Source organism: Nymphalis io, chromosome 2 (assembly GCF_905147045.1).
Source record: "Nymphalis io chromosome 2, ilAglIoxx1.1, whole genome shotgun sequence".
Lineage (NCBI taxonomy): Eukaryota > Metazoa > Arthropoda > Insecta > Lepidoptera > Nymphalidae > Nymphalis > Nymphalis io.
In genome coordinates this window covers 6,640,421-6,654,590 of record NC_065889.1, presented here as the reverse complement: position 1 = coordinate 6,654,590, position 14,170 = coordinate 6,640,421, and the positions used below count along the sequence as shown (strand labels likewise).

The following is a 14,170-nucleotide window of genomic DNA, read 5'->3' as shown; positions in this document are numbered from 1 at the left end:
AAAATATTTAGATTCAGAAAAGCATATAATTATATCATTATTTACAGCATATAGCACTGAATCATTACAAAATTTTATTCCTGTTATTTAGATTTATTGACTGATTATTTTTAACAAAATATTATTTATTTCATTATTTAGCATTTAATTTTTGGCAAACAAATTATATTATGAATGAATCTTAAAAAATTAATAAAGTTCCAATTAATATCCAAAATGTAAATGTTTTTACTAGTGGTAGGGCTTCGTGCAAGCTCGTATGGGTAGGTACCACCCACTCATCAGATATTCTAGTGCAAAACAGCAGTACTTGGTATTGTTATGTTCCGGTTTGAAGGGTGAGTGAGTCAGTGTAATTACAGGCACAAGGGACATAACATCTTAATTCTCGAGTTTGGTGGCGCATTGGCGATGTAAGCGATGGTTAACATTTCTTACAATGCCAATGTCTATGGGCGTTAGTGACCACTCACCATCAGGTGGCCCATATGCTCGTCCGCCTACCTATTCTATATAAAAAAATTAAATATATGTAAAATTAGCCTATTCCCGTCCTTGATATTTAAGTTTGCTTCGTAACAAATTTCATCAAAATCAATTCAGCAATTTATCCGTGAAATCGTAACATACAAGCAGAGTATAGCATTTATAATATTAGTATGGAAAGTATAGATAACTATCGTACATAATTCTTAAATATATATTGCAGGTTACTCGTGCATATTTTCTATTTGTAGTAGTATATTGTGTTAAATCTGTTTTCATTCACTGCAGTTTTTACTATCTGTCAAAATTTCACTTTTCTAGGACAAATGGGTTTAGCTACCACGTTGATGAATGAGTCAATCTGAACTTTTAAGTGTTCTAAAAAAGTAAAATATTTTTCGCGGGTTTTTGTTATTGTAAGCTTTTTTAGTAGAATACTCGCTTAGATTTATTTGTTTTTAGTTCAACATTATAGTAATTTTTATATTACAATTTAAATAATTTTTGCTTGAAAATGACTCGATATTAATATTTAGAGGGTATAGTGCCTGCGTCTTGGATACAATGGTACAGGACAATCTTTTAGACGTCGTGTTTTTTTCTATAAATTTGTAATGCGTGTTTTGCATTTTTATATTATAAAAGTGACTGTACAAAGCTTGAAAATAAAATATTTTGTGCTTGAAAATAAAAAAGGACCAAGAAGCTAGCACTATTTAATTGTCAGCCCCACGGCGAATTAGATATAATTTAATAAATATAATTAATTGTTTATAATCCTTTATATTAACAATTAATGAAAAAACTAAAGCTAAGTAAATCACTTTTTATAGTTATAATTACGGCATTATGATACCACTACGCATTCGAGGTGTGCAATGTACTAAGAAATTCTTACCTTTCATATAATAATAATAATAGCCTCACTTTTAATATACGAACGTTAAAATGGCCAGTTTTGTAGAATAAAATAGTTCAACAGTTGTTGGTGATTCTCAACCAATAGTTGATTTTGATTCGCAGGAAATGAAAACCCATACCGTAATCTATTTGTAGTTGTTGAATTCTTCACCACTCATACTGAAAGCTGGGATACATATGTGTTTGATCGATTAAGCTATGAACTATATACTTGATATATATAAGAATGATTGAAAACTGTTTAAGGTTGCATTTTTACGTTAAAAATGTATAAAACTATTTGACAAATGATAGCTCCAAACTAAAATTATTAAATGTAATAGAATTTCTATTTGATTATCTAGATTTTTTTAAAATATATTCCTTATCTAATTGTAATTAATAAAATAGTTTTGTTGATTTTTTTCGTCATATGAAAACCTATTTGAAGTTAGATCACTTCTCAAGTGCCAATAATTGGATCAGCCACCCTTTACTTTTAGACGAAAAAGGCGCGGCTACATATTCGTATCTCACAATAGGAACTAAGACTAAAGCTATGAATATCGTAGGCTCCATGTGGTGACAAAATTTGGCTGTATAATATTTTTCACATGTACAAATAAAAAAAAAGCATTCAATACAATTATGAACACATAAATCTGTGTTTTATTACTGTCAAACCCTATTAAAATACTTGTAACCTTTAATATATTCCAGTTATTGTATTGTATATTTTATTTAAACACATAAGTGTGTATGTCCACATACTTAAAATATTATTTTTGTTAACATTTGTTGTGCTTACTTAAATAAGTATAACTAGGTGTCACGGGATATTGACGAAAATCTGTATAATTATTATGAATTATTGGTATTTTGAGAGGAAAAGTTTCTTTAAATAAATACCATAAGATTTGAGGAAGCTGGTTTCGCATTCCTTACACCTTTCACAGTACCTGGCGATTATGTAACACATAAGTGGAACATTTTCGACTTATCTAAAAACTTATTTGTAGGAAATGGGAGTGCGGTGTGTAAATATATGTATTTATGTCTAAATAATATAGTGGTTCTATGGATTATTGGATAAATCGTTATTCGTGTTTTAATCTTTTTTTAATTTAATATTCGAGTTGGTATATTTAGTCATAATTATTAGCAAAATTTTAAATCTTTTTCTGATTTTATAGTGAGTTAGTTAATTTTCGGCCAGTGTTCCACATCCTTCGCTCAGTAATATTGATATGTAACGTGATATAAATAGTTTAAGATGTTTGAAAACAAAATCGTTAAACTATACCATATAGCAACAATAAAATATTACTTTTGGTTTTTTTTCTGTTGCTCCAATATACATACATGTGGCTTATTATACATAGTTTGATTCCCTTACAAGACTTATTTATTCTGGACCCAATCATCGTTACAGTGTAAGTAAGGTTAAGAGCGTGACTTGCCCAAATGGATCGATACACGCATATCTATAATCGTCAAAGCATTTATGCGAATCCCGCGTGTATCCTTATTACTTTCTACAAGCGCTCGTTTATCTACTTTTTTACATCTTTTAGAAAAGTTTTTAATAACTTCTTACTTATCTCGGAAATAATTCTAAGTCTCACTCTACTAGTTGACTGAAATGGTTAAATGTAACTAATTGATATCGATGTTGTTTGATCACTTCACTCATGGGGATACAAATTCTTCAACTAGTTCCAAAGAAGTTCAGGTTATGACCACTCACCTGGCACTCATTACACGTGTGTACGGAATAGGACTGGTCGCAGTCATAGCGTTGGAGGATGGTGGCGAAATCGCAGTGCACGCGCGCGACCATCGCATCGAGGGCGAGGAGGTCGCGCAGCGTGCGCTCGCAGCGCTCCCCGCCGGCGAGCACGTCGGCGCGCGCGCTGCGGTCGAGCGCGGAGGCGGGCGAGCGCTCGCAGCAGGCGCGCAGCCGCAGCTCGGCCAGGCGGCGCGCTCTCGCTCCGGCCCCCAGCGCGCACAGCGGCTGCACGTCGCGCCCCGCCAGCGTCTCGGCGCCGCCGCCGCCGCACGCCGCGTGCCCGTCGCCGCACTCGGCGCTCGCGCCCTCCTCCTCCAGATCGCACGCGCTCAGCCAGGGGTTGAGGCGCGCGAGCGGACTCACGGCCAGGCCCGCGGCCGCCATCAGCAGCAGCAGCAGCAGCGGCGGCGCTCGCATGGCGGGGGCGGCGCCGCTAGCGGGGGCCGGCCCGCCGGGCGCGGCGCTGCCTCATACCGCATCGCGCATGGCGACCTACTCGCGCGGCCCGGGCCGCGGGGCCGCCGCGCGGGGTGGGCGCGCCGCCATGTCGCTCGCTCGCCGCTCGACTGACTCCCCCCGGGCGCGCATCGATCGCCCCGCGCCCCGCACCCGCTGCGCGCGCCCCTACAGCCTCCGTATACGTTATGTAACATGCGCGCGCAATACCGACCCCGTCCGCCCTCCGCCACCGATTCAGACGATACTGCCCTCTCGTGGCACATCGCTCTGATTTTGTTGACAACACCGCCCGCCCTACCGTGATATTTACCATAAGAGGGATCAACGAATGTCAAAGCAAATTTGTTTTCAACGTGAAATAACAGATGGCGCTCTTATACTTATTCTAATACTTTACATTCACATTTAAGTTTAAAATTAGACATGATATTAACGGTTATAACCCAAATATTCATTTGTTTCTCTCATAGATTCTTTAATATGCATTTTTTCGATTATGTCCATCTCTTGGGATCGCCTACCGCTATAGTGAGCGAGTGTTAAAAAGGCTTAAAAAACATATTACCTTATGCCATTGATATTAAACAAGATGGCTTTATTCTTGCAGTTTCTTGCAGTTCATGAGTATATGCTAAATTAGAGCACTAGCGCAAAATCAGATTAATTTCAGCCTTTTATTCTATTAGAGGTGCCCAAACTGGTTTTTTTTAAATAGAATTTTGCAAAGCCTTCTTTAGACAACAGTGAACATTTCTCTTTCATACACATTGAAAATGTATACATCAATTATTATATCGTGACCTTAAAATTCTAACCCTTAAATATAAAATTCAGTGTTATTAGCGTTCTTATTAGATTAACGTTCATCAGCTGGTATAAAGAAATAATATTCACTTCAGAAAAACATAAAATCGACTTAGGTGAATTTAGATATACCTGTTGTTTGCTTAATGTGATGGCTTTTATATTAAACATATTTTATAATTATTTTTTTTCATCTTAAAGGACTTTCTGTTATTTTTTCAGGTAAAGCGATAGTCTCACCGTCCTTTCTAAAAAGCATTAATAATCCTCCAGACCGGTTTCGTCTACGGTGGTCAATCTCAAGAGAGATTAGCCAACTGCGCAGTATATATTATAAAGCACAAGTGTGTGCGCAAACACAAGTGCACTATTCCCTATCTATTCTCTAACTCTCATAACTATGTATGTAGGGACGGCAATCCAACACGACCGGAAATAGTTCAGGCGCAGGACCAACGGCTTTACGTGCTCTCCGAGGCACGGGAGTACATACTACCAATCAACTTCCAGATTCTGGGCTGCTTCTGAGAATTTTCGACAGAAAATCTCAATAACACTTTATTGGCCCGACCTGGGATATGAACCCAGGACCTCCGGGTCTGAGGCCTTAAATGTAGCCACTAGACCAACGACGGCCTCGTTAGTAGCTGATAAAAACTATTAATACATATATACAAATGTTATGTCCAAAACATTTTTTTAAGTAAATAGTGTGTGTGGTCCATGATTATATATAATTTGTATTCTAGTCATTTGAAGAACTAATATATTTATAGATATCATTGTTGTGCTATTTTGATAACAATCAACTTAAATTTGGGCATACTCGTAGTGATTCGCAAACGAAGCTGACTTTACCGACCATCAATGCGATTCACAACTCATCAAATTGGCTGTAGGCAGCCCTATTATGGCGGATGCTAAATTAGCTTAGTTGTGACATTCGCGATTCGGATTGCGCATTGTTTATTAATTGTCTATATAATTGGGAGGTATGCTAAAGCGAGTAGAAAGGGATTGAATGACGCAGGCGCATATCGAGCGTCTCTATCGCTTGCGAAGGTTCTCTTTCCCACACTAGTCTCTGGCAATAGCCACACGCCGCGGGCTGCGGAGTGCATTCACTCGCTTACTCGCTACTCGCTTTTAGCGTCATCAAGTAAACAAGTTTTCGAAAGTGCCACACACGAAATACAGGGACGACAGATAAACAGAGGAATTGAATACTAAAGTTTTAAAAAACACCAAATCATCTTGAAAAAAACAAATATTTAAACATCATTCGTACATAATATCAGTTTTAATAAAGTGAGTGCGTCAGCTGTAATATTAAGAAATCAGTGCAAAGGTTATTTCATCATAATGGACGCCACAAGTAAGTAAACAGTTCATGTAAAAGCAATAAATAAAATATTATTCTTGTTATTTCAATCATTTGCATTTTGTAATTTTGATATTTTCTTTACACGTGAAATTATATCTTATCTATCTTCTAATAGACTATATTTACATTAAATTAAAAACGTACAAAGATTTGTATTATTACAGTACATAATTTATAGTAGGAACATATGTAGTTCTTCTATTACACGAAAAAAAAATTGTGCTAGACGTAACCATTACTTTCCGTGATTTTTAAGTTTCCGATGACCTAATTTCTTTAATATTTCAAATTGACAGCGATTTACCTAACCTCTAACCTAACCTAAACAAACGATGTAAACTAATAAATCGAGTAACTAACACAATAAAAATTTAAATCAATATAGATCTCACTCAAAGATTTTTCTAGTTTCATAGTAAAACAATAAGGCAAAACTTAGTTTAATAGGCTTAAAATTTACTAACAACACAATACGATTTTACACTTAGTCAAAGATATAAGTGTATATATAGTATAACAAAACCTTATTAGAGCCACTAGTTACTAAAACTATCGATCCGTTAGTACAAACCGGATCAGAAAATTATAATCAAAGATAATTTTGTGAGAACATTCCTTATTATCACGTTGCGTTAAAAAAGAGAATCAACCAATGTCAATACAAAATTATCTCTGGTTTAACGCTTTCCGTTCTCATAAACCTTGGCTTAGATACGGCCTGAATAATTCGTGCAAATTTTAATTGTTGTTTCGTCATATCTGCGCTTTGGTACAATGTGTAAGATTTTTTATACATTTTAGTAATTCAGATAAACATATCAAACTATTTAGCTACGGTCGAAAAACTTTTACATCTAATTAGATTTATAGTTGTTTTGTTATGCTTTGCACGATACAGTTTCAATAAGTCATCGTCGGTAACAAAAAAAAATCTTTTTCTTTAAGTAAACAAACTTCTAAAGACGTGTTGTCCGTGCCATTAGCATTTTCTGTTATTTTGATAGGCCATATTTTATATGTGCATTATTTTATAATCAGACAATATCACAATCGGAAATAAATGTACGCTTAAAACGAATATAATTAAACATCGTTAAGTGCTTACACAAACGATCTGAAACAGCACTAAAACTGCTTCAAAACTACAATTTTGCAACTGGCATGCAGTTGTAATGCAGACCGTGTGTGTAGACCGTAAGGTCGTTACTTACTGACTTACAATTAATAATATTTTTTTTAATATATTACGTATAAGTCACACAGCTGTGCCATTTCAAAATTAATATATACTAGATTTTTCCACCTAAATCATATACAGTAACAGCCTGTGAATGTCCCACTGGGCTGGGCTAGGGCCTCCTCTCCCCTTTTGAGGAGAAGGTTTTGGAGCTTATTCCTAATTCATACTTAAATCATATAGTCTTATATAATTTTTGTTGTTCGATAGAAATTTGTCTGAATTATTTATCATATTGATCAATATGATACACAAAAAACCTCTTCAGATTAGATTCGATCATTTGATAAATTGTCGAGCTTGCTACATAATAACTAGTCACTATAAAACCTAACTCTCCACCCATTCATCATTCCATTGCAATACAACAGTAATACTACTCTGTTTCGTACTAAAATACTCGTACCTTAGGTAATAGTGCAATAAACTTTACAAAATATAACACCCCGTCTCCACTGGTAACAAGAGGTTCATATTTCGCCCAGAGGTTGACCCTGCAGGAGAAAAAATGCTACTGGCAGTCTAACTATTATTCCATGCGATCATTATTTGTACAGTACCTATTTTAATTTTTATATACAAACTTATTACGGTCCTTAATGTAAATTATTAATAAATATAAGCAAGTGACTATTAGTATTAGTATCTTAGCATGTTGAAAGCAGCATAGTGAAATAAGTTCCTTATCGTCTCCTCAATAAAAAAGGAGAAAAGGTCTTTAGTTCTAGCAGTTGAAAATTAAAGGTTGTTCCTTTTTCATGGTAGGTAAATTAACGGTGTCAGAATACTTACAATGCCAATGTTTTCCTCTGCTATCTACGTATTATGTATTAAAAACAATCTATTTATTTTAAAATAACTAATAGAGCCGATAAGGCACTATCGTGAGAACACGTGTATCTTAATAATGATTACAGGATCAAGCCAGGTTGACGCCACTGGATTTGAGTGCTCAATTTAAATTTACAATTCATCCCATGCTCGACGGTATACGAAAACATCAACGAACAATCTTGCACGACGATCATGTCCACCCAACCCGTATTGGAGCAGTGTGAAGGAAAAGAGGAGTCTATTCCATCACACTGCTAGTTTTATAATACATAGAAACTAAATCAATATATGTAGGTGTGTATGTCTATATAATCATAAATGGATTCACCAAAGGCATAGACATAAAGTATGTGAAGATTTTTTTTTTATAAACCAAGAAAGCATATGACTCCACTCCACCTGATGGTAGTGGAGTCCAAACCCGTCGACGGCCAGTACAGTCGGCCGTTTGTTTAAGATAAGAAAAAACTTTTCAAATAGTGATTTACTGAAAATAAAAAATTGAAGTCGTTTATCCGAAAAAATCGCGAAAAAGATCATTCTTTTAGAAATTTGTAGCCGGTGTATATTTTTGTTAACCATAAAGCATTTTTGTATTGAAAATAAATAATGTGGTATGAATGTAACAAGCGTATTGTTCCGTGAGTTAGATAATACGGTAATAATACATCGAATGTGCATTCACTGCATCTGCTGATGACGCATACTATATGTATTAATGATTACGTTACACTTCATAATCACTTGAATCTAATGATTAAGTACCTTTTTATATTTAAATTGCCATATATAAAAATATTTTATTATTTTATTTTTATATTAAAATAATTTATATAATATAATAATTTATATTATATTTTATACATATACCGCCCATGGACATTGGCGCTGTAAGAGATAATAAGCCTTCCTTCCTCAATTAACCTATATTGAGTCTGAAACTGTCACGCAAAACCAATTTTATGAATGTTCAAACATAACGCCGAACCAAGTATCCTTTGAAACCAAGTAATTTACTAGAGTTCATAGTAAAAAATCCTCCACGTGACGCATTTAAACATTTTTATTTTTATTTATTAATTAATTTCTCATGATATCATTCTCATGATTGTATATCATATATGTATATACTTTCGTATGTATGTATTTATGTATGATTAAATTATTTTACATTCATTTATTTTCTTTTCCACACAATATATTACCCTGCACTTCCAAAGGCGGTAAATTAAAACAAAATAATACACCAATCGGAAATCACTAGTGTATTCTAATTGAATTAAAAAAATAAATAAACGAATTTTCGCATTTCTTATTTTTTCTGTTTACTGGCGTGTATCTATGTAGAATATTTTGCGCTCAAATAGTGGGCGCAAAAAATTCTGCTAATGTCACGTATAAAATAGATGACACATATGATATGAGATTATTCGGTTTCAAATTTTGAATCTAACTAACTATGTTATTCTACAGTAGTTCACATTTATCATATTAGTAAGGATTGATGAATCATTTGAGATACAGTATTTGCTAAGAATGTTAATCTATTAAGTGTACTAGAATGACCGCTACAAAGGAATATGTAATGTCACGGAGCTCATGCTATTTAGATTAAGAAAAAACTTAAATGGACACTTCTGCGTCGTCGTTCACTGTCATCGCAAAAAAAAATACAATTTTATTACTCCATATTATTTTCTATATTGTTCGCTATTCAAGATTCAAATATAATATTATTTAAATACATATATGTTTGTTACGTCAAAAGAGTTTAACATACAAATTCACGCAGTCATCATCAAGATATATCAAGCCACATCCATACTTTGACGCCATAGTCAACAGTATTAATTAATATAAAAATGAATAATATCAAACGATTTCTGCGAATAATCATTATCTTTAATGGTTTACTATTTAAAGTAGGACTTTTGCATATTAAACGATGTTTTAAAAAACGCTTCTTAAATAAAGAAAACAAAAAAGAGATCGGGTTACTTAATTGACGACTCTGATATATCAAATATACATACATATGTTATATGTATTATATATACACATGTTACTTAATGTTATATGTATTATATATACATATAACATTAAGTAACATTTATAACATTGTAGTAAATAATCATGTAATACGTCATTTTGGAAGATAATTAATTTTAAAATTTTATACTTCTGGTTTTGTCTAATTTTCGCTTAATCTAGGTATTGTTGTCACAGTGTTGTTGTTTAGTAAATTTCCCACATAATCAAGAGAAATAATTAGATATCAATTATTTTAATAGATCTAATGTCTTTTAAAATTATTGTTAGATACCATTAAAAATAATTATCAGTTGCTTCACATAACATTTAAGTTTCAATAAAAAAAGTTGTTTTATTTTCAGTGGAAAATAAAATGGGTCTACCACCACCGTACGAACAGATGCCACCTCATCCTGCGCCGCCGCCATCATACTACGCAACCGCACCATCTTCGCCACCGCCGGTCGCTGATAACCCCCGCACACTTGTGGTAACATCTGCCCCGAGAACGAACACTGCGTCCATCAAAATGGGCCCAGGGCCTACCGGTACGGTGTGCCCTACGTGCAACAAATCAATAGTAACAAGAGTAGAATACGTGTCGAACAATCGAACGCATATCATATCTGCAGCTCTTTGTGTCATTGCCGGGTAAGTAAATCTTCAAATTTTTCCTTTTATGTTATCCTCACTAATATTATAAATGCAAAAGTGATTTTGTTTGTTTGTTACGCTCCTATGCGTAAATTTCTCAAACAATCAACAGTAAATGTTGTATACACGTTGTTTGGGGCTGTTAGTGTAATATAAATTCCTAGATTAATCGTTAAACTGTTAAGTGTGACTTATATTAGTAGCATTATACATTTTTTTAATAAGTAAGTGTGTCCATTTTTCATCATCATCATACCAAAATATAAATTATTACATTTTTAAAGCTATTTTCTTATAAACTTATATGTTTCCTTTAATTTGTCCAATATTGCGGAAAAATTGTGTAATTCCTTAATTTGTATAAAATCTGCGAAGATAAATAATTTAATTTATTACTATATTTTAAAAACGACTGATTTGATTGAATATTGTTTTAAGTAACACGATTTTTTAATATATCAGTTTAAAATTCAAGATCAGCTTGAAAAGTTAACATTGTATATTTAATGTATTCTATCCTTCCTTTCTTTCTTTGCTTTTTGCAGGTGCTGCTGTGGCTGCTTCGTCCCATATTGCATTAAGTCCTGTAAAACAGCAAATCATTACTGTCCTCAATGCAGAGCCTTTATAGGCACCCACGTTCCTTCGTAATTAATATTCTTGATCTAAGTAATTATAAGCATATTTAAGGTGCATTAAATAGGTAGATCACGAATCACGTCGAAATTAACCTCTATAGGGTATTTGTCTCGCTCGGTTCGGTACTTTAAAAAATAGTATTTTAAATGCAATTTTAATTATATAAAAGCATTATTAAGCCTCTATGATTTTATAAAAGAACACTGGATTGTTTCAAATTTTAAAGGATTGAGTTTTTATATCATTTTGGGAGAAATTTGAATGAAATATAATAATGAAAAGGTTGTGTGAAAAATGTGATGATATTGTGTCTATGTAGCACAATCTAATATAATTAAATTGACATTACTTGTTTAATAAACGTTCACTCGAAAATAATTATTTTTAATTTTATTTAGATTTTTTATATATGTTTTATTATTAATAACTTCCTTCGAAAAACTGAAATATCTCATTTCTTTATTAGAAAATTAAGAACAATGAAGATCTTAACGTTGTATAGCGGCTGAATAGTCTCGCATCTGTCTCTTTCTGTCATCATTTATTTGACATTCAAAAGAAAAGAACAGAATATTGTGTAACAATATTACCGGTAGACAACGTTTATTAGTTAAAGTATTATAATATATATTTTGATAGTCGAATAAATATGAATGGTTTTGGTAAAATTGCTTCATAGTGTAATATATTTTTAATTATATCAATTGGTATTTCTTTAAGACTAGAAAACAGGGATTATAATTATAAAATAATTAAATACCTCGCTATTCTTTCGCTTCAGAAGTGAAATTGGAATGAAATGAATTTGTAATTAATTTTTATTTTTTTTATTTTTACTAAACCTTATAACTGTGTTTGCCTTAATGAAAAAAAAAAACAATTTTTTATTATGTAAAACGTATAGACTTTTTCTGTGATAAATTTTATGTAAATTTATATCAGCAGAGCTATTCTGTACTAATTCAATTCGTATCTCACTCGTGAAATCTTGATGAAACCGGTTACACTTTATTTTGATAGATATGTCATTTATATCTTATAGTTATAATTACAAGAATCAATATCATAAACCACTTTCCGAAATTTCATTTCCGTATTCTACGTTACATTCAAGTTTCATCATACAGAATAGCTCTACTGTCAATTAAATGAAATTTCCATAAACTTAATTTAAAATAAAATAACTGCCTACTTTTATTTACTTTTTTCTGATATCCTTTCGTAAAGTACTAATAATTTTGAATGTTTTTTTTAAGAATAATAGCAGTGTCCGTCTTTCAAGAATTAATAATATTTCTATTTACCCCTCCAATTAAATGTACAGCTTGTGTTAGGCGTGGGTACGACAATTGCCCAAAAGGTCGACGTGCGACTTTTACATCGCTAGACGAAACGTGAAGCGTTGCGCTATTGACAAATATATCGATACTTCTGTTCCATTTTAAGGTAATGCTTGACTTACATGCATGTTTTAAGTCTTTACTGTCATTATTAGTACCATTTTTATATTATACAAAGTCGATACCTTAAATGGCCCCTCTACGTAACTTGTTTTAAATACAGAATTTCGGTATACAATAAAGCCTTTAGTACATTATCACTGGACAGCCATTTTGATATATTTTTTTGTATTTTTAATTTAACTAAGCAAAATAATTATTTCAATTAATATAAATCAATCCATTATCGAATAATAGAAATTAATTTATTGTTAACTAAACGATTTATTTGGACGTACCTTTGTTGTTAATTATTTAATAGCAGAATACATATATAAATAGGGATAATTTACTAATACTTAAAACTCATTTATAGTATTGAATTTCTTGTGTAAACACCTAAAAACCGACGACAGTTGGGACAATAATGTTCCACGTTCTTCCATCGTTTTACAACGTAAGGTATTATACAGCAACACAACCACCTGCGAAAAAAATAATACATTTAAATATAAATATAATAATCTGAATTATTTTATCGGTACAACTTATTAAAAAATAAAAATTAATATTTGTCCGCTATACATCTCTTAACTATTGATAGGATTGTGACGAAAATTTGGTGAGTTGTTCTGCATACGCCCAAAATTGTTTCCGGCTCAAAAAATAAGAATTTTATTAAACTGGTAATATAAAGTTTAAATACTTAAGTTGATAATTCTATAACAGATTGAAATATATGCATTTTATTAAAATTCATAGCTTAAAGCTACCAAATACGCATAAAGTAAAACACCACACATAAATATAATACTAATAATGAAAACGTTATCAATGCGAGATAAAATAAATGTCGTTTATCATGTTAATAGTAGTTCGTTATTAAAAAAAAAACATTACGATGAACGCATAGCAAACTACGAAATAGGTATACCTATCTATACTAATATTATAAATTCAAATATAACCTTTCTATTACGCTTTCACGGCTAAACCATTTAACCGATTTTGATAAAAAGGTATAACATTTGGTATGATGCAAGTTTAAGCCCCAAGAAAGGACATAGACCCATAATTTTTATACCTTACACCTTCCCACTCTCTAACAAGCTAGCGAAAACATAAATGTCATAAATAAAAGTATCAAAAACAGCATTTTGTAGCACATTTCGCTAATCGCTATTATTATTTTTTTAATATATTGGCTAGCGCTTTATTATCACACCTGATGGAATGTGAAGATACAGTCTAAGGTAGAGCGCGCTTGCCTAAAAGATGCCTATTCACTCTTGACTTGAAGGTACCCATATTGTAGGTGGTAGGGAAAACGGAAGTCGGGAGGGTATTCCAGACCTTAGCGGTGCGTATCAGAAACGAGGAAGCAAATCGTTTCGTACGTGTCTTAAATACGTTAACTACGTACGGGTGCAGATCATCTCGATAAAAATTATTACACTTATTGGAAATTTAACCGTAAAAACCAAGTCGCTTATAAACAGACATTTGAACAGGAA

The 14,170-nt window shown here is 32.9% G+C and overlaps 2 protein-coding genes across 2 annotated transcripts in view; one reads left to right on the top strand and one right to left on the bottom strand.

Annotated features, from left to right (window-relative positions):
- The window catches only part of LOC126775328 (uncharacterized), a 66,726-nt gene extending 63,013 nt beyond the window's left edge, over positions 1-3,713 (bottom strand). Inside the window, exon 1 of the mRNA XM_050497179.1 lies at positions 3,134-3,713. Within this exon, the coding sequence (XP_050353136.1) occupies positions 3,134-3,592 (459 nt within the window). The 5' untranslated portion in view covers positions 3,593-3,713. The remainder of the gene's footprint in view (positions 1-3,133) is intronic.
- A 1,815-nt stretch (positions 3,714-5,528) lies between these two features.
- On the top strand, positions 5,529-12,414 carry LOC126775347 (lipopolysaccharide-induced tumor necrosis factor-alpha factor-like). The gene is made up of 3 exons (XM_050497218.1): positions 5,529-5,813; positions 10,287-10,575; positions 11,124-12,414. The coding sequence occupies exons 1-3, from the start codon at positions 5,801-5,803 to the stop codon at positions 11,227-11,229; spliced, it is 408 nt and encodes a 135-aa protein (XP_050353175.1). The 5' UTR covers positions 5,529-5,800; the 3' UTR covers positions 11,230-12,414.
- The last annotated feature ends 1,756 nt before the right edge of the window (positions 12,415-14,170 follow it).

Coding starts and splice junctions, on each gene's coding strand:
- LOC126775347 (XM_050497218.1), top strand. Junction 10,576..11,123: donor GCTCTTTGTGTCATTGCCGG/GTAAGTAAATCT, acceptor TGCTTTTTGCAG/GTGCTGCTGTGGCTGCTTCG.